Genomic DNA, 21,052 nt, shown 5'->3' with positions numbered 1-21,052 from the left:
ACGTGAGTCCTCCTGATAATAACATGTATAGGGGAGAGTGTGGTAAATTGAGCCATTTTTTACATTCAGCATCACTCCGTCAAGGCAAATATAGTATTTTTTCTAACAAAGATTCAACATGTGTTTCCCTAGAAATAATCAGAATTCATGTAAATGTTAGTTTTGAAAACATAGCTTGTCCAAAAAAAGTGGTCTCTTAGCGCAACATACTCCAGGTATGAGGTGAGTTGAGCCGCGGACGGGGTAAGTTAAGCCGCCTACACATTTCTGTACTGAATGAAATATTACCACCATTTCTTTAAAACCATGTCTATCTTTATTTCCCAAACACAATTCAAGACAATCACAGTCACTTTTTAGTATTTTAATCATTTTGAGCATCTTTGAACACAGGGTTAACACCTAACAAACACTTTGTACATTTTAAAAACACTTTTAACATAGGTCAGGCCTTGTTGTCACCTCATGTCCTAGCAATAATGCCTTACATTACGCCTGGGAAGAAATCACTTCAATTTGCTCAACTTGCAATTGGCTCAACTTACCCCAAGGCAAACATTTTGACTATATTAGCACACGCAGCTACAAGGATGCACTTTCATGCTAGGTTTACGGCCTCATATTGATGGATAGAACAATCTTAAAACTATCTAACTGATTTAGATACTAGCATCATGAAATCTCTTAACACAATAAAAATGTTTTATCTAACTTGCTTACCACTTATTCCATGTAGTTTCTTCCTTCACAGACTCCATGACATGATGACCTCTTAAATATTTGTTCAAATGATGCATTACGTGTACGGTTTCCCAGAAACAAGGGAGGCTTAACTTCACCCGACTCTCCCCTACAGTAGCAACTGTACTATGATCCTGCACTATATGACTCTATCCTGCACTTTTTGACACTCAGTAATCATCTCTCTCTACGTTTCAAAAGTTGATCGTGTCAATACTTCCTGCAGTCACTGTGGAGACACTGATCCCGAGAAGCTGCTGAAGCACCAACGGAGCCCTGCTCAGGTTAGAATAGAGTTCTGGTAGAAACCCACATCTGAAGTGTATGCGTCTTCAGGGAGTGTGTGTGTGTGTGTGTGTGTGTGTGTGTGTGTTGTTTCAGGTGGTGCTGAGGGATCATATGCAGCAGTGTATTGCATTGATCCCCAAGAGTGTCAAAACCAACCACATTCTGGAAAACACTAAGGTGAACTTTCTCTAACCCAATATAGATTATATTTCCTTATTTGACCTACATATGGCTCTTGCTGAATCATACTATGAGTGCATATCAAGTTCAGTTTGAGCAATACGACTGATTAAATTAGGAATCAGTCTTTGTGCTATAGTTTGATCAATGTCAGGCCAATGTCTTGGTAGATCAATATCGTTATTAAGTAAACTTTCACACACATTACTAACTCACTAACATACATCTATGGAGATGTATTTATTCTGACAAATCATTGAAAAAGGGTGCAGTGAGAAGTCAAATGGGAAGTGTGTTGTCTGCAGATCTTTGACTTCTGAGGACACCGAAAGGACTGGATTGAGGCTAGAAGTCCTGCATCAGACACGTGAGACAGGGTTCACCCTTCCTTATACAAATACTTAATACTCTTCTACACATCAATAACTCCATGTAGAGAACAACTGCTCCGACCCTGACATAATGCTATTTTTCGGTTCTTCAGATTGAAGTCTCATCCATACCAATGACAGTCCCCGAGGATCAGCCAGTTGAGACAAGAGACAGAGAAGTCACTTGGGGATAAGATAACTGCTTTTCAACCTGATGTTAACAAGGCCAGACTACTATCCAGCTCCTCATCAACATCAGCAGCATACACCTGCAAATGGTCTTCTACCAGTGTTAATTGTTTCCCTGTAAGGTGACACTTTGATGATAAATGAATGGGTGTTGCTGTTGTTTTTTTTTGCTGGCTTGATTTGAATAAGTGTGTCAACACTGCCCTTTCTGACTGATTCTGATGGAACTTAGTATAATTCATAACTCAAACAAAATGTTTAATTTCAAACACATAGATTATGCTTTAATTGTAATACTAAGCAAATCAAATACATTTTTCACACAGTCCCCACCCAGTGCTAGGCATGTTGGAAGCCTTCACAAACCAGCTGATACAGAACCAGTCCTATTGTGTGCTTTTAGAGATATTATATGTAATCCACTGACAGTTCCATTGGTAGTTACACAGCTCTTTTCACCCCTTCCATCCCCTGCAGTCCTCTTTAGTTGGGGTGAGTGGGGTGATGCCTGCCTTTCCCCTTGTGTCCTGCCCTCTTCCTGTCTGGGCTGCAGGGCTGGGGTCTCACTGAGCACACACAGGCTGAAGCCCCTGCGATGCGTTTTGGCAGGTCTGGGCCCCGCATCCACTGGCCCTTGTCAGGGTCAAACACCTGTGTGGCCTGTGAGAATACCATGCTCTCCCAGCTGTAGCCCCCCAGCACATAGATCTTACCCCCCCAGACCCCACAGCCCGCCTCACTGTTAGGCTGGAGGAGGGGGGCTATACGGGTCCACTGTTCACTCTGGGGGTCAAATGCCTCCACAGCCAGGATGTCAAAACGATCAATGCTCTCCTCGTGGTCATCACTGCCCCCGACTGCATAGATGAGGTGGTGAAGTGACGTCATGCAGTGCCACCCCCGTGCCGATGACATGGCCTGGCGCTCCACCCAGACGTCTCCTCCTCGGGGGTCGTAGCTCAACACGTCTCGCCGGTACGGCCCAATCTGGTAGTCATGGCCACCTGAGATATAGACCACTCCTTTATCAGATGTGCCTGCATGGCCATAGGTGAACCTGCAGAGACATGGAGAAGAGGAACAGGTGAGAGAAAGGGCATTGATGTGAGCTGTGCCAGTCTGCCAGCTAAGAAGGCATAATAGTTATTGTAGGTCTATTGGGAAGCGTGACATAACATTGAGCTGTCCCTAGAGGTAGAGTGTTGTTCTCATTACTCTGTCGTCTTGCTGCTTAACAGGTGGGATTAATATCAGAGGGACAGGAGTACAGGTAAACCCTTTGGGAGATCATTATAGAGGAATAGTGTCAGTTCACATCAGTTCGCACCTGGGCAGTCCTGCTACGTATGTCCAGCAGTCGTCTGCAGGGCTGTACACCTCCACTGACGACAGAGCCCCGTTGTCATTACGCCCTCCCACAGCGATCAGACACTCCCCAACGGCTCCCAGGTAGAAATCCACACGCCGCTGGTTCATTGGGGCACTCTAGAGTAAAGATGACACATAATTGGAGACATTTTTGAAAATGTTAGGTTGGGTTGCAGCAGAGCTGGGATAACTATAGTTTTAACGACGCTTTGGAGGCGACTACAACTATTTGAATACAGATCCCCAAAAATTACTACTTTTTAAAACTATTTGAATACAGATCTGAGAAAGCAACTACTTTTTTTTAAGTATTTGAATAGAGATCTCAGGAAGTGACTATTTTCCAGAAACTATTGGATTGGCTGCCTTCAACTAATAGCAGGGTTGTATCTAGAACTGCATGTGGAAGATAAAAATTGAAAAAACAAAACACAAATCTCCTATACTATTCCAATCTGACAGTCATATTTGATCTAAACAATACATGTCTATCTGAACATTGTGTAAATGTCCATTCTCTTGAATGTCCATTGCCTCAGATGTACATAAACAAAATGCAATTATATTTTGTACAGATCCAAAATAAATCCGTTGTGATGTTCAACTACTGTATGAGACTTTCAACATGCCACTGAAAAGGTGGAAAAGTGCAATTAATGTTATAATACAGCAGAGAAGATCAAAGCCGTTAGCAAACATTGCAAACGGCAAGTTGGATGCTTAGCAAAAACAACTTTGAAACTCTGTCCATCTGAGGGGAAGTGTTCTTGTTTCAAACACACTACAGTCGTGGCCAAACGTTTTGTGAATGACACAAATATTAATTTCCGCAAAGTTTGCTGCTTCAGTGTCTTTAGATATTTTTGTCAGATATTACTATGGAAAACTGAAGTATAATTACAAGCATTTCATAAGTATCAAAGGCTTTTATTGACAATTACATGAAGTTGATGCAAAGATTAAGTATTTGCAGTGTTGACCCTTCTTTTTCAAGACCTCTGCAATCCGCCCTGGCATGCTGTCAATTAACTTCTGGGCCACATCCTGACTGATGGCAGCCCATTCTTGCATAGTCAATGCTTGGAGTTTGTCAGAATTTGTGGGTTTTGTTTGTCCACCCGCCTCTTGAGGATTGACCACAAGTTCTAAATGGGATTAAGGTCTGGGGAGTTTCCTGGCCATGGACCCAAAATATCGATGTTTTGTTCCCCGAGCCACTTAGTTATCACTTTTTCCTTATGGCAAGGTGCTCCATCATGCTGGAAAAGGCATTGTTCGTCACCAAAACTGTTCCTGGATGGTTTGGAGAAGTTGCTCTCGGAGGATGTGTTGGTACCATTCTTTATTCATGGCTGTGTTCTTAGGCAAAATTGTGAGAGTGAGCCCACTCCCTTGGCTGAGAAGCAACACCACACATGAATGGTCTCAGGATGCTTTACTGTTGGCAGCGCTCATCTCATCTTCTCCGGACAAGCTTTTTTCCGGATGCCCCAAACAATTGGAAAGGGGATTCATCAGAGAAAATGACTTTACCCCAATTCTCAGCAGTCCAATTCCTGTACATTTTGCAGAATATCAGTCTGTCCCTGATGTTTTTCCTAGAGAGAAGTGGTTTCTTTGCTGCCCTTCTTGACACCAGGCCATCCTCCAAAAGTCTTCGCCTCACTGTGCGTGCAGATGCACTCACACCTGCCTGCTGCCATTCCTGAGCAAGCTCTGTAAAGGTGGTGCCCCAATCCCGCAGCTGAATCAACTTTAGGAGACGGTCCTGGCGCTTGCTGGACTTTCTTGGGCGCCCTGAAACCATCTTCACAACAATTGAACCGCTCTCCTTGAAGTTCTTGATGATCCGATAAATGGTTGATTTAGGTGCAATCTTACTGGCAGCAATATCCTTGCCTACGAAGCCCTTTTTGTGCAAAGCAATGATGACGGCACGTGTTTCCTTGCAGGTAACCATAGTTGACAGAGGAAGAACAATGATACCAAGCACCACCCTCCATTTGAAGCTTCCAGTCTGTTATTCGAACTCAATCAGCATGACAGAGTGATCTCCAGCTTTGTCCTCGTCAACACTTAACGAGAGAATCACTGACATGATGTCAGCTGGTCCTTTTGTGGCAGGGCATTTCCACATGCAGTGGAAATGTTTTTGTTGGGGATTCAGTTCATTTGCATGGCAAAGAGGGACTTTGCAATTAATTGCAATTCATCTGATCACTCTTCATAACATTCTGGAGTATATGCAAATTGCATCATACAAACTGAGGCAGCAGACTTTGTGAAAATTAATATTTGTGTCATTCTCAAAACTTTTGGCCACGACTGTACATCTTTAAAGGGGATAGTTTACCCACAGTTGAAGTCGGAAGTTTACATACACTTACACGGAACCCAAACCGGCTGCGTGCGTGCGCCATCGTGCATAAATGTATTTTGTCCCTGCACACCAAACGCGATCATGACACGCAGGTTAAAATATCAAAACAAACTCTGAACCAATTATATTAATTTGGGGACAGTTCGAAAAGCATTAAACATGTATGGCAATTTAGCTAGTTAGCTTGCACTTGCTAGCTAATTTGTCCTGGGATATAAACATTGAGTTGTTATTTTACCTGAAATGCACAAGGTCCTCTACTCCGACAATTAATCCACACCTAAAACGGTCAACCGAATCGTTTCTAGTCATCCCTCCTCCTTCCAGGCCTTTTCATCTTTGAACTTATATGGTGATTGGCATCTACACTTTCATAGTATTACCACGACAACCGGCAAAACATTTCGTCTTTCAATCACCCACGTGGTTATAACTAATGAGATGGCAAGTGGGTACCTGCTTCTATAAACCAATGAGTAGATGGGAGAGGCAGGAATTGCAGCGCGAACCCTGTCAGAAATAGGAATGACTTCTATTTTAGCCCCTTGGCAACGCAGACGCTCGTTGGCGAGCGCGAGCAGTGTGGGTGCAATAATTGAATAACAGATTCCTAAATTTATTTTGCAACGCTAGCACACGCGACGCGAGCGGTGTAGTCAGGGAATTAGTTTGGAGTCATTAAAACTCGTTTTTCAACCACTCCACAGATTTCTTGTTAACAAACTATAGTTTTGGCAAGTCGGTTAGGACATCTACTTTGTGCATGACACAAGTAATTTTTCCAACAATTGTTTACAGACAGATTATTTCACTTAGAATTCACTGTATCACAATTCCAGTGGGTCAGAAGTTTACATACACTAAGTTGACTGTGCCTTTAAACAGCTTGGAAAATTCAAGAAAATTATGTGTGTTAATCTATTACCTCGTCACTCAATTAAAATATATTTGCTAGTCATTTTGTAAGCTGCAAAAGTGGTCTACTTTAATGTTGAAGTGACTGATTCCATGTCCTGCATGTATTATAGGTTATATTAAGATTCATATCTGAGAGCCCTCCAAACCAAGCGCTAATGATCATATATTTAGACTAATTCAACTAACCATCTGTAGTTTCTGGTTCTTCATAAAATATTTGGCAGCCATCAAATATATTTATTTTCAGTTTTCAAATAACTTGCATATATTCAAATACCATTAAAAAGTATTTGTTTTTCTGAGACCTGTATTTAAATAGCAAAGAAAACAGTTGTCTTTTAGTTGAAAAAAAAATACTATATTCGACACACACAATTCACACAGTAGACCTTCCCCAACAGAAATCAGTCAATTGAAATACAATTATTAGGCCTTAATCTATTGATTTCACATGACTGGAAATACAGATATGCTTTTGTTGGTCACAGATACCTTAAAGAAAGGTAAGCGTGTGTATCAGAAAACCAGTCAGTTTCTGGTGTGACCACCATTTGCCTCACACAGCGTGACACATCTCTGTCGCATAGAGTTGATCAGGCTGTTCATTGTGGCCTGTGGAATGTTTTCCCACTTCTCTTCAGTGGCTGTCCGAAGTTGATGGATATTGGTGGGAACTGGAACATGCTGTCGTACACGTCGAGTCAGAGCATCCCAAACATGCTCAATGGGTGACATGTCCGGTGAGTATGCAGGCCATGGAATAACTGGGACATTTTCAGCTTCCAGGAATTGTGTACAGATCCTTGCGACGGTTGTGCAAACCCACAGTGCATTATAATGCTAAAACATGAGGTCATGGCGGTGGATGAACGAAACAATGGGCCTCAGGATATTGTCACGGTATCTCTGTGCATTCAAATTGCCATCGATAAAAGGCAATTGTGTTAGTAGCTTATGCCTGCCCGTACCATAACCCCACTGCCACAAATGGACACTCTGTTCACAACATTGACATCAGCAAACCGCTCGCCCACACGCTGCCCGCTATCTGCCAGGTACTGTTGAAACCGGGATTAAACCGTGAAGAGCACATTTCTCCAGCGTTCCAGTGGCCATTGAAGGTGAGCAGTTGCCCACTGAAGTCGGTTATGACGCCAAACTGAAGTCGGGTCAAGACCCTGGTGTGGATGACGAGCACGCAGATGAGCTTCCCTGAGACGGTTTCTGACAGTTTTTGCAAAAATCCTTCGGTTGTGCAAACCCACAGTTTCATCAACTGTCCGGGTGGCTGGGCTCAGATGATCCTGCAGGTGAAGAAGCCGGATGTGGAGGTCCTGGGCTGGCGTGGTTACACGTGGTCTGCGGTTCTCTAAAATGATGGAGGCGGCTTATGGTAGAGAAATTAACATTAAATTATTTGGCAACAGCTCTGGTGGACATTCCTGCATTCAGCATGCCAATTGTACACTCCTTAAAAAAACTTGAGACATCTGTAGCATTGTGTTGTGCAACAAAACTTTACATTTTAGCGGCTTTTTAATTGTCCCCAGCACAAGGTGCACATGTGTAATGATCATACTATTTCATTAGCTTCTTGATAAACCACACCTGTCAGGTGGATGGATTATCTTGACAAAGGGGAAATGCTCACTAACAGTGTTGTACATTTCTTTTAGAAATAAGCTTTTTGCGCATATATAACATTTCTGGGATATTTTATTTCAGTTCATGAACCATGGGACCAACACTTTACAAGTTGCGTTTATATTTTTGTTCAGTGTACATGCAAGAACGAGCCAATAGGATCTCGCCAATAGTGCTTGGCTCTGCCCACCTCCTTGCTTGTTCTGCCCACCTCCTTGCTTGTTCTGCCAACTATGGTTAATTTGCTCTGATTGGAAACGATGCAGATGAGATATTTTGTTAATTACCAGTATCTTTGGCTTTACCTTGATCCACTGGTTGTCGCGGGGGTTGTAGCGGTACAGCAGGTTGCTGGCAGCATCACCTCCATTATCTCGTGATGAGCTGCCTCCAGCTGTGAAGATGAACCCCCCCAGTACAGCGACACAGTGGTGGCTCCTCTGTGCCGGGATCTGGGTCTCTACCATCCATCCACCAGAGTCTCCATCCAGCCAGCTAACATCTGCAGTCAGCTCCTCCCCGCGCTCTGACACTTCCCCACCCACCAGTAAGAGGCGCTCCTCCCCTCCTCGCAGCATGGTGCGGCCTGTCTGCAGCCCGGGCTGGGCGCTGGCCCTGTTGTGGTAGTTCAGAGCCTCCTCCACCAGCACCTCACAGTCAGCCTCCGGCGGCAGCAGGGCCTGTACGGCCGGGAGGACGTGCCCCACCAGGTCACTGGCTGGCATTAGGGGGAAGCGTATGTGGGAGAGCAGCTGGCGGGCGTGTGCAGGGCGGTCAGGCATGTGGCTCAGCCACTGGAGAGCAGCCTGGAGCAGAGCCTGCTCATTCTCATGCTGGACCTGCCCGCTGGCCAGGTAGGAGCTGAGCTTGGGCAGCCGGACATCCCTCAGGAAGCCTGGGGTGAAGGAGAGGGTTGCAAAGCGTTCCAGGATGAAGTGGTCGATGTAGGTGTCTAGTCTTTCCAGGCTGTAGAGCAGAGCCAGCTCCTGCAGGTATAGATAGTTCTCCTCACTCACCTCCTTCTCTAGGTACTGGCAGCAGAAGTCCACTGCCCTCCACACCTGCAGCAGGTGGGCTGTCTCCAGAACATAGTCAATGTTCCCTCCATCCAGAGGCAGCTCCCCACTGTAGAGGAAGTCCACCACAGCCTTAAGGCCGATGTAGGAAGCCCCCACCAGCTCCACCTCTGCCTGACGCTCCTCCCTCATGCCCAGGGTGAACATAGCCTGGAAGTAAGGGCTGGAGACAGCCAGCAGGGCGCGGTGGGCTGGGATACGCTGCTCATCAGCCACCAGCACCATGTCACACAGCTGGCCGTGCTGACGCTGCTCATTCAGACCCTGCAGGAGGAAGTCAGCTTGCTCTGCCCAACGGTACACCTGAGACACAGAGCAACAGGTAATATTACATGAAAAAGTTAAACTTACTTGAAGGAAGTTGGTCAGGTAAGACAAAACTAACACTAGCTTGATATGTCACAACATGCAACTAACCTTGGATGACTCAATTATCTGTTGAGGCCGTGAAACACGGCTCTGTCGTCCATTATCCATTGCGTTCTCTCAATCCAACACTATCTGAAAGACAGTGAAATTTGATGACGAATCGATATAATTCAGAGAAACCACAAGTGGAGTCACAACTTGGACTACACTAACTTTCGGGTTGTTTGTCAAGAAAATTAGACTGGCATCATGCTACAAGGTATCACCTCACTTTGACGTGTCAGGGGAGGACGCTGGGATATGTTGACTTCTTGTTACATTGTAGCAACTTTGAGATCCAACAGTAGGCTACATGTAGACAAGCAACGATCTACACGAGACGCTTTTATGTTCGACAGCGAAATGTATCGAGAAAAAATAAAACAGTGTTTAAATGTAGCACAGCATCACCCGTTGTTACTGCTTGCTTGAATCAAAAGCAGTTTTAAAATGTATTGTTTAGTCGCAGCCATGATCTCATCCAGGAAGTATCCGTAGACTGTCTGTGAATCCAACCAATCACGGGGCTAGTGCATGGGGCCCACTTACCATGCGCTGATGAAAACGTCAAGCTATTGAACACAGATTTACAAGGTTAGTTTGCGCGTTGCACTGCTAGGAGTGTTTTCACCTCTATCAAATCCATCAGTGCAGAAACGTTTAGTTTATATGCACCCCTTTGATGCCTTTTCCAATTTGTCCTTATGAGACGAGTGATTTTATTCTATATATTTTTGGCTCATCAATTCATGGAGGGATGTGGTCATGCGGGTCCATTCTGGGGGTGTAGGGTGTAACTCAGGTTCCTGAAAATAGCAGATTTATATGAGACAGCCAATGTAAAATGACTGTTTAGCGAGCCTATCACGCACGCACGCTCTCTCTCTCTCTCTCTTTGTCCCTCATATAGCTTGAAATAAATTACCTCTATCACTGTGTGTTCTTGGGCTATTATGTTTTATTATTTTATTATATAATTCTATTTAATTAAATGAAATGTTATTTATTATTGGAACGTTTAATTTTGGTTATTGATTGTGTTGCAGCAGGCTATTGTTCTCATGCATCGATAACATTAACAGACCACAAGATGGCAGGATAGCGCAGTAAAACGGCAACAATAAAAAAGGGTGGATTTATTTGGCTGAATCCCTCAGTTGACCATTGGGAGGATGTGAATGCTGCGTATGGGGACTTCGCCGCTCTAGTACGGCAACCTGATTGACAAACATCACCAACGCCCATAAACTGGATATAGGAAATGAATCGAGTCTATTTCTCTGATAATTGAGAAAAGATACACCCTTTTCCGCGCACTGCTCGTGTAATAGCGCGTGTTCGACTGTTCAATAGGGGCGCGTGATTTCAGACCATTGAGTTGCCTATTGTAGAACTCACGTTCTGCTCATTTTGGATTGTTCTTTTCGCCGTGTGCTTTCTTTCGTCTCTAGACTACTGTCCATTTGCGTCCATCCAAAATGGCAACAAGAATCGATAAAGAGGCTTGCAGGGAAGCGTATAACCTCGTCAGAGACGATAACACGGAGATAAACTGGTGAGTGTGTTTAAATTAGTTGTGCATAGGCAATTGTGTGGCATCTGAGATTTTACACAGCATCCTAAGAATTGAGTTGAGTCTACATCTATAAAATCCATAACAATGGGTGGATGATCAAAGTGCACTTTTCATTCATTCACCCAGTGTCCCATTTGAATCATTGTTTCTCTCCTCCCTAAAAAATACCTATCTTAGTCTAATAATTCAGGGTACCGGGACATGACTAACTTCCTTTGTCTATCGAAGAGGTACAGTGATAGTGGCACGTATATGTTGACACAACACCGGACACGTCTGCCCCGCATTTGACACATCGGTTTTGAATGATTAGCCTACTTTAGACTGGTCGCTACATTGTAATCCCATCCGATTGATGTTTTATGATGGACGTGGACACGCATTAGTGGAGTAGACTGGCATAGAGGATCCCTGATCTTTTTGAGAGACAGGGCCCAAAAATGTAATTTGACATGTCTGTAAGGTCAGTGCATTTTAATTCATGTAGTGTGCATTTTGTTATTTTAGGGCAGCGTTTAAATATGAGGGCCATATGATTGTGCCGGCGGGCCAGGGGACTGATTATGAAGAATTCAAGAGTCAGTGCACAGGTAAGGCCAGGATTTCATTCATTTTTGCGCCTATGCGGTTAATTCAAATTGACCACAATGTTCCCGCATAACGGCAATAGCGCTGTAATAGACCACACACAACATTTTAACGACTTGTTGCGATGTCAGTCAGTAGTGCTCGTTGAGTTGTTGGAAACGTGGACTATTTAAAATTGTCTTGCCAGTGTCAAGTTGTAATGCATGCAGCAGTGCTTGAAGGAACTTCCCAAGTTGTGACGCCCTGTAACCTACCAGAGCCGTTATCTGTCCTCTATTGGCTCCCAGTCGGCCAATAGAGTAATATGGAAAGTCATATTACAGCCTATGTTAGGTCATATGGCTTGCCACCGTGATATATGTGCCTAAGGCCGAGACAATAAGATACAGTGGCAGAATAAATTCAACTACACCTTCATATCATCACAAAACCGGAGAGCAACATCTGTCAGGTGGAGTCCACAAAGTATAGTGCATGTAACAAACAGTTACCTACAGCATGGTCAATGAAGTTAATGTTTCCCGACATTTGCGGACTACTAAACAACTATTGATTTAGAACACCAGAGTTACCGCAAGTCACAAAGAGAACCGGAACTGCCTCCACTATTCCACCACCAATTCAACTTCAACATAATCAAATCACCTATGCTTAATACAGTGACAACTAAAATATTACAACAACAAAGTGTCCAATAAACCTAAGCTAAATGTAATGTGGCTGTCCATTGTACTGAGTTCTGTGTGTGTGTGTGTGTGTGTGTGTGTGTGTGTGTGTGTGTGTGTGTGTGTGTGTGTGCGTGTGTGTTTGTGCGTGCTTAAGTAGAAAAAACATGTTGACACACCCTACTTGTAGAGAAATGCCAATGCCATCCTCCACTCTTTCATGTTGCTGAAATGGTCTACGACTCTGTCATACAGTAGCATACCTTTTTAGTGTCGTTGTCCTAGGCTACCTGGCTAAAATGCTTACTCGCTAGCCTAACTTCCTTTCATGGTTAACGATGAGCCAGTTAGTTAACATTAACCTACTACTGTACATCTAGCTACATATTGAACTTCCATCCTCTACAGGCCAGGGGCACAATGTATGGTTGGATCAGAATCGCAGTTATAATCATTGGCCAGTATGGAGAAGTAAAACCACAAGTCCAAATCCCTATCTCCATCCATAGTTAATTTAGGAAAGGGACAATGTTAGCTAGCTATCTAGCCAGCCGCCGGAGGACAACACAATGAGATGCAACAATGTGATGTGGTTGGTGTGAAGCCAAATCCAAACTGGCTTCCCTTGATGCTTTTTTCTGGTGCCAGGACCATTTACAGTTGAGCTCACCACTGATTTGCTATCATTTTTTTACCAAGGGAGGCCAAATACTCTCTGGCTTCCCTTGCATTCAACGCTACGGGTGGCAACAATATAATACTATTTTTGACTAGACGGCATCAGATAGATGGGCTACACATACAGAGACAGTTTCCACTGTCTGTTTTGCGTTTCCACTGCTCTAGAGTCCAATGGTGGCGAGCTTCACACCACTCCAGCCGATTTGTATTTATCTTTATTTAACTAGACAAGTCAGTTATGGACAAATTCTTATTTACAATGACGGCCTACAAAAATGGCCTCCTACGAGGGCTGGGATTAAAAATAAAATATAGAACAAAACGCACATCACGACAAGAGAGACCTAAGACAACAACATAGAATGGCAGCAACACATGACAACACAGCATGGTAGCAACACCACATGACAACAACATGGTAGCAGCACAAAACATGGTACAAACATTGTTAGGCGCAGACAACAGCACAAAGGCAAGAAGGTAGAGACAACAACCGATGCTTGGCATTGCCCATGGTGATCTTAGGTATGTGTGCGGCTGCTCGGCCATGGAAACTCATTTCAGGAAGCTTCCGACAAACAGTTATTGTGCTGAAGTTGATTCCACGGGCAGTTTGGAACTTGGTAGTGAGTGTTGCAACCGAGGACAGATGATTTTTACGCGCTTCAGCTCTCGGCGGTCCTGTTCTTTGAGCTTGTGTGGCTTACCACTTCGCGGGTGAGCCGTTGTTGCTCCTAGACGTTTCCACTTCACAATAACGGCACTTGCAGCTCTAGCAGGGGAGAAATTTGACTAACTGACTTGTTGGAAAGGTGGTGTCCCATGACGGTGGTGCCACGTTGAAAGTCACTGAGCTCTTCAATAAGGCCATTCTACTGCCAATGTTTGTCAACGAAGATTGCATGGCTGTGTGCTCGATTTTATACACCTGTCAGCAACGGGTGTAGATGAAATAGCCAAATCCACTAATTTGAAGGGATGTCCACATACTTTTGTGTGTGTATATATAGTGTACATTCAGCCTCTTGCAAATTGAAGAATAATTATGAAACACAAGGAGACGAAATATTAATTATTTTATGTTTCTTTATTTTTTTATTGGTCATTATTTTGGGAGAAGCCTGGCTTCCCTTGGCATCCATGAATACACACCACGGCAGTAGGCTACTTCATCCAGAAGTAGGCTACTTGGTCGTCACTAGTTAACTCGGCCACAAAGTTATATTTATGGCTAAACCCAGCCTATTTCTACAATTTCTGTTCTTAAAATCTGATTTTAAACCTACCTTTAACCGCACTGATAACCTTTTGCCTATCCTTAACCTTAAATGAATCTATGACCAGAAAGCTAACCTTTGTTTTCATGAATTTTTACAATAGGCCTATAGCCAATTTGGACTTTCTGGCTGTGGTAACTAGTGACAACAGAAGTACTGCGATCCCAGAGTTTACAGTATGAAGATACTGCTTCTCCAATGAAATCCCCGATCACACTTGTAGGCGATGTCATGGCGACGTTGGCTACTAAGCTCATGCACAGAAACATCATCAGGTCTGACGGTGGTCTCGCACGCACCGAACTGCGCATGTGCAGGCGGTCAAATCAAAGACGCTCCTTCGATAGTTTTTTTTTTTAACGAAAATTAAAACGTGTCAGTTTGTCAGTTTCACGACGTTGGGGTAATAACATATTCAACTACTTAAAATATTGTCTCGAATCTAGGTTATGCCTTTAGATTTCGAGAAAATTAACAACTAAGTAGATTGTTTTCACTTCTCAAACCACAAACCCTGGCCTGGTGTGCTTGGTCTGTTCCCGGAATCTGTCCCGTGACTTCATCATATGGAAGTATCCCTTTCTTAGTTCTTAAAAAGGGTGTAGGCCCATAAGCTTATAATATCAGTAATATTGAAGTTGTTCCAACTGTTTCTTGTGCGCAGCGCAGGGTCTTATTCTACTCAGGACATAGTACCCTTATTCATTTACATTTCAACTTCAATGGGGAATGGACACCCCTAGTGAGCAAATCATGCTGTCAGCACCCTCCCCTCCCACACTCTCCTCCCCCTAATAAGATATGATCCTTGCTATCTGGGGTCCTTGGGATGTCAGTACCCCATTGAAGTTTAAATGTAAATTGATAAGGGGAATGGTAGGGTTTAGGGTAGGGATGTCCAAAGGATTCCGGATAGCACTAACCAATTAGATGCTGGAGTGTTGGGCATGGCGTTTAAAAACTCCTGTGCTATTGCACGCCTGTATTTCCCCAGGCTGTAGTTTTGTTTCAGGGCTGACATTCCAGTGATGAAATTCAAATGTATTACAATCTAGGCCTATTACTGATTTATATTATTTTAATGAGGACTGATGTATTGCTATACTAACTACCCAAATAGTAGGCCTACACCTGGCTGTCCAACCTGGTCTCAGAGCATTTTGTATTATTCTGTTTTCGGAAATACGAATCCTCCATTTAGTATGATATGTTACGTTTTGTATGGTTTGTTTACATTTTTGGATGTCCATATTCCATTTAGTATGATATGTTATGAATTACAGTTTGTATGATATGTTACAAATTTGCTAAATGTACAATATGTAATGAATTTGCAAAAGGTATATGTTACTAATTCCAATTTGTTGTGGCTAACGTTGGCTGGGTGGCTAACGTTAGGTAGCTGGCTAACGTTAGCTAGGCAAGGGGTTAAGGTTAGGAGTTAGGTTAGAGGAAGGGTTAGCTAACATGCTAAAAAGTAGTAAGTCGTTGAAAAGTTGCTAAAATTCGAACGTTTTTGTGTTGAGATTATCTATAAGCATAAGTCACTTAAATAACTATACCTACATGTATATATTACCTTGACTAACCGGTGCCCCTGAACATTGACTCTGTACCGGTACCCCTGTATATAGCCTCGCTATTGTTATTTTACAGCTGCTCTTAATTATTTGTTACTTTTATTTCCTTATTATTTTTTGTTGTTGATATTTTTCTTAACTGCATTGTTGGTTAAGGGCTTGTAAGTAAGCATGTGACAAATAAAATTTGATAGACATTTGCGTTATACGCCCACCCGTTCAAACCGACCAACCACCCTCCTTTTGTGTTTGCCTTAAAGATGCACTATGCAGAAATGCTCCGCCATTTCATGGTTGCTAAAATTCTGATAAATGGAAATTGGGCAAACTATGTGACAAAACAAGCAACTATAGTGTAGAGAATAATTTTACCATCTAAACCGCTGTGAAATAGAGCTTCCATAACCAGAAATATTGTATTTTCAGTTGTTTGAAGCCGGTGTACAAAACCGAAAGTAAAAGCCGCAAAAACGAAACTTAAGAACGGGAAGCATAGAAATAATATAAATAATGCTTTAAGTAACCTTCTGTCTTATGTAACCATACCAAACGTGACTTATCATACTAATTTCAGTGTCCCGGATTTACATTTGCTATGTTACGTCTAGTCTTGGAGACCAGGCTGGGCTGTCCCATACTACTATAGTCTCTCCTCACTCTGGTCCTTGTCTTTGCCCAGGGAATATTCTTTCTCTAATCTTACTGTATAAAATGTTATATACATTCTGATGAATCTGCTTTAACAGAAACTGTGAAAGTCTCATCCTGTCTTTTGAGGGCTTGTCCACAGACTGCTGCACTAAGAAGTTGATAGGTTGAGTGTTCTAAAAGAAGCATCTGTCTTATCAACTAAAAGGTCTAAACTCACAAGCGTTCTATTTGTCTTTTTGCTGCATCATAGTCACAGTAGTGCAGCTGTTTTGTGGACTGTTGTCTTAACAGCGTTGTCAGCATAACTAAAAGGGAAGGCTTTAGAGGGAAGAGATGTTGACACCAGGAAGTTTACGACAGGGGAAGTCGGGCTCTAGCAAAATGAATGTTCTTTTTTTCAACACTTTTTATATACTTATTCATTACTTGTCAGCCTTACCCACTTCCACAATATGACAAATATAGAAACAAGCACAGCAAAAGTATTTGTAATTTTTTTTAAATTTAAGTGCTAGAAACATTGGTTGTTATACAGAGAAACAGTATAGGCCTTTTTGTGGTCTGGTGGATATCACAGTTCAGTCAGGTGACATGTAGGGGACTGTAGAGAATAAAACTGCTCTATTCCAAGACAATGCAGTGATGTAGGGCTAACGTGTGATATGAATGTGTGTTTGTGTGAGGGAGAGACTGAACCCAAAATCACTGTCTCCCCAATCCCCTTGGTATTGCTCACAACTCCAGACCCCTTTGATTGAACCTGTTGACTTGAATACCTTCCCCTTTCTCTCGTACTCACAGATTTACCCCACTTTTGGATTTTGCAGTGTCGCCATAATAAGCCAATATTCCCCGCCTGTGTTCATACTTCTTACAGCAGCATAGAAACCACTCTCACAAAGCTCAATCAACTCACAGTACACAGGAATCAGGCCTTGCCAATTTCTGGTTCAAACATGGTGACATATCAATTTGTTTAACAACTATACCATAATTATCTGTCATATGACAGCTGGGAATGGAAATGGTCTGCGGCGTCATCAGCCTCTGCAGGTTTCTGCCTGTCTGATGGTCAGTCTCATCTCTGACTGACTGCTGCTGTCTCATCTCGCTCTCTCTCCCACTCTCAGATGATGTGCGTCTCTTTGGCTTTGTGCGGATCACAACGGGTGACGCCATGAGCAAGCGGGCCAAGTTCACCCTCATCACCTGGATAGGGGAAAACGTAAGTGGCCTGCAGCGTGCCAAGATCAGCACTGACAAGACACTGGTGAAAGATATTGTCCAGGTTAGTGACTCTCTGTTCTCACCCATACTCACATGTTTTTTTTTTAAACAAATACTATTTTTAATTAATGTGCTGTTAAAATACAATACAGTAAATTGATTGCCAAATAATGTACAACACAATTTGGCTGTGCCATCTCTCTAGCTTCCTTTGTCTTCCTTGTCTAACACTCTCACACATTCCTTTTTTTGTCACCTTCTCCCCCTCTCCTCTTTGTCTCCTGCAGAACTTTGCTAAGGAGTTCATGATCAGTGATGCTCGTGAGCTGGAGGAGGACTACATTCGCACCGAGCTGAAGAAGGCAGGCGGGGCCAACTATGACGCCCAGGGAGAGTAGAGCAAAGTCCACAAGGGCAGGGGAGGGGCTGCTACCTTTTGGGGGAGGGAGGGGTCTTCATGCCTGGATGAGAGAGAGAGAGAGAGAGAGAGAGAGAGAGAGAGAGAGAGAGGGGGATATACACACACACACATGCACAAACACACACACACACACAGATAAACGCAACACACAGCAACAACAACAAACTCATAAAAAAGCACATTGAGACACACTCAGACATATGCCTACAGTCCTATCCTCAGCCCTCTCACCTGTCAGGCCATGGTTGATTATCTACTGTACTGTGCATCATCTCACTCCATCTCAGCTGCGCCACAAAGTTTAGAACTATCTCAATCTGGGGTGCTGTGTTTGTGTTACAACTGGAAAAGACGCGTTACTGTACTGTATGTCAGAAGGGCAGAATGATTCTCTTTGTCTCTCTGATTGGACTTATCATCATTGTGCTTTTACTGTATCTTCCTCTGTGGTTGTAGTCCAAACATGCATCATTGGTCAATAGAGGTCTTTCCTGCCCAGCGGTCTCATCTCCCAATCCACCCCCAAGGTATACCCCACTGTGTTTACTGCCTTAATCTCCCATGGAGAGAAGGGCATCATGGGAGCTGTGTGTGTTTGTGGACACTACACTGTTATTGGCTATCCTCCACTCGGGGGGGTGGGACTAAGATTCGCCTATGGAACACAAACCAATAGGGCAGGGCTGTAGCACTGTCAGTCGGCCCAACCCAGGAGCAGCCATCTCTCTGGTTTAGCCTCTTTTTATTTGGATTAAACCCCAAAAATGAATGTTTTTATTTTCTCTAAGAGTTTAACCTTTGATTTATTCTTGAGAGCAATGTTATGTAGGAGATTCACGGAGACATTTAAAAACTGAACTGGGCACACGATCAATCATTTCTGAATAAAACCGTTTTTGTTTTTTTTCCAAGCTTGCTGGTCTCTTTGTGTCTAAAGTGCTCATTGACATGGAAAGGAGGGCTGGGTGATTGTGCCACCCTAGTCTAGAGTACACATAGTAACTGTCTCTGGGGGGCTTATGGGAGTAGCATATGTTGTCATGGTCACTACTGTCAGGCTCAGCCAATCACATTCTCAGGACAAGCTTTTCTGTTCTAAAGCTTGTCAATAAGAACCCCTCCCTGCTCCTCAATCCCTCTGTTGCTAACCCCTTTTCTCTCCTTTCCAACAATTTTCTATTTGCCCCTATTCTCTCACCTCCCCCATCCCATACCCCCTTTCCCCCACCACCGGTATTTTTGTTCAACAGATGTGAACTCGACTGCCTAATTACTTAATCTAGTAATCTATAAGCCTCTAGCAGTCTGCCTTTATGACTTGTAGTTTAGTTCAGTTTGTAGTGGGTAAAAGAATGATAGAGGGGTAAAGACCGATTTCAAACAGAGCCTATGTGTAATTTGAATGCTATTGTTTGTTTGTGTAGTTTGAATGAGTGTTGAATGTTGTTTATATTAGGTCAATCAATAGCCTCCAGCAGTGCTGGTTCAGGTCCAGACATGGGGACTGAGTGGTGGAGTGAGAGCAGGGGACTGACAGACTGGTTACAGTGTTCTGGGTGAGGCTGTACTAGTCAGGTGAAGATACAGATTCATGGCTCAGTATTAAGTCACAGTAAGGGCTACAGACTCTAGTAATTGAGGATGCAGGGTGAGATCAAATCTTTAAACTGTGCTTATTGTGATGTTTGTGTGTGTGATCTGTTAGGGTAATCTGGTGTGGGATGTACTGTGTGAGTATGTGACTTAGCCCAGTTGGAGCTGAGTGGAGGATGGGTGAGACAGGTTGTGTGGTGTCTTAGGGGACCATATTAATTAGATTAACGACTTTAGGGAGTTAATTTGCATCCTTGTCACACCGGTGGACAGACTGCATTCTGACTCTAACATCATTTAACCTGAGATGATCATACTCACAGGAAAATAGACACTCACATACATATCCGTTAGCCTGTTTACAGTATCATTAAGGTGTGCATGTTCTGACAGCTCCACAGCAAGGCCAAAGGTGAAGCCAGGTTTTCTACCTTGAGCTGTGGGAGTGTAACTATACAATACTTGTGTATAAGCTTGAGGGAGAAAGAGAGGGAGGGTGTAAGTACATGTGTATTACAGTGAGGGAGAGTTGCTTAAGAAGTGAGTATGTGAGTTCTAGGAGTGTTGTTCACTCTGGGATTCACAAGTGAGTTCCTGCCAGCAATACTCAGCTCCTTCCTGGATTCCAGAGGCCTCCCATATCCAGCATATTTCACATCCCACACATCGCTGCAGTCGTGTGTGTCTACGTCAGTGAGTGTTTGAATGCCTGTGCGATCCATCTTATCCCAGCAATGTTCTTCCACTCTGACAGGGAGGCTTTTTCTGTTGTTCTTTTGTTTGGCAACATGTATAATTCAAACCAGATATCACATTTGACCGAAAGAGCAAAAAATATAAAGAGTATGGAGTCTGTTGTAACATCTTGCCAATATCACTGAAATATCATTTAACTGTATTATTCACTGCAGCAGTTGACATTATCAAGATCCCCCCCTGGATTCAAAGAAAAATGACAGCCCCCAGTCACTTCCCCAAATATCACAACATGGGCTAACAAAGTGACTAGCACGGCTGGATTGTGTACTTAAGGGATATTTAACCAACCCCTCGCTGTGCAGATGAGCTCATCACTTTCTTCTATCATGTCCCCTGAAGCGCGAGAGGGGGAAGAGGAGTGAGGTGGAGTGGTGGGCTCAGAATCGGGAATAGGGTTCATGGGGACCAATTCATGGGGTTATTTTGGTTGGGGAGGGGAGAAATTGGGGCGAGCGAGGGGGGCCCTTTCTG

At 43.4% G+C, this 21,052-nt stretch overlaps 2 protein-coding genes and 1 long non-coding RNA gene across 7 annotated transcripts in view; 2 read left to right on the top strand and 1 right to left on the bottom strand.

The window, feature by feature from the left end:
• The first annotated feature begins 589 nt into the window (after window positions 1-589).
• On the top strand, window positions 590-1,925 carry LOC115196875 (uncharacterized). The gene is made up of 3 exons (XR_003878923.1): window positions 590-1,206; window positions 1,515-1,576; window positions 1,694-1,925. It is a non-coding gene; the product is annotated as an uncharacterized LOC115196875 (long non-coding RNA).
• A 101-nt stretch (window positions 1,926-2,026) lies between these two features.
• The window catches only part of LOC115196870 (kelch-like family member 36), a 31,139-nt gene continuing 12,113 nt past the window's right edge, over window positions 2,027-21,052 (bottom strand). Inside the window, exons 1-5 of one of the 5 annotated variants that reach the window (XM_029757843.1) lie at window positions 9,791-10,067; window positions 9,573-9,656; window positions 8,367-9,458; window positions 3,097-3,254; window positions 2,027-2,826 (exon numbers count right to left, since the gene is read on the bottom strand). In XM_029757843.1, the coding sequence (XP_029613703.1) occupies window positions 2,253-2,826; window positions 3,097-3,254; window positions 8,367-9,458; window positions 9,573-9,632 (1,884 nt within the window). In that variant the 5' untranslated portion in view covers window positions 9,633-9,656; window positions 9,791-10,067 and the 3' untranslated portion in view covers window positions 2,027-2,252. Of the gene's footprint in view, window positions 2,827-3,096; window positions 3,255-8,366; window positions 9,459-9,572; window positions 10,068-21,052 lie in introns of those variants that run through there. The other 4 variants (XM_029757844.1, XM_029757846.1, XM_029757845.1 and 1 more) reach the window with 4 other exon arrangements.
• Window positions 10,638-19,140, top strand: LOC115196874 (coactosin-like protein). Its single transcript, XM_029757853.1, has 4 exons — window positions 10,638-11,118; window positions 11,647-11,729; window positions 17,712-17,869; window positions 18,096-19,140. Exons 1-4 carry the CDS (start codon window positions 11,042-11,044, stop codon window positions 18,204-18,206), a joined length of 429 nt encoding a protein of 142 aa, XP_029613713.1. The 5' UTR covers window positions 10,638-11,041; the 3' UTR covers window positions 18,207-19,140.

This window comes from Salmo trutta, chromosome 7 (assembly GCF_901001165.1).
Source record: "Salmo trutta chromosome 7, fSalTru1.1, whole genome shotgun sequence".
Lineage (NCBI taxonomy): Eukaryota > Metazoa > Chordata > Actinopteri > Salmoniformes > Salmonidae > Salmo > Salmo trutta.
Note: the sequence above shows the minus strand (reverse complement) of the source record. Positions and strands in the feature narration are given on the sequence as shown.

Coding starts and splice junctions, on each gene's coding strand:
- LOC115196874 (XM_029757853.1), top strand. CDS start 11,042: ATGGCAACAAGAATCGATAAAGAGGCTTGCAGGGAAGCGTATAACCTC. Junction 11,730..17,711: donor ATTCAAGAGTCAGTGCACAG/GTAAGGCCAGGA, acceptor TCCCACTCTCAG/ATGATGTGCGTCTCTTTGGC. Junction 17,870..18,095: donor TGGTGAAAGATATTGTCCAG/GTTAGTGACTCT, acceptor TGTCTCCTGCAG/AACTTTGCTAAGGAGTTCAT.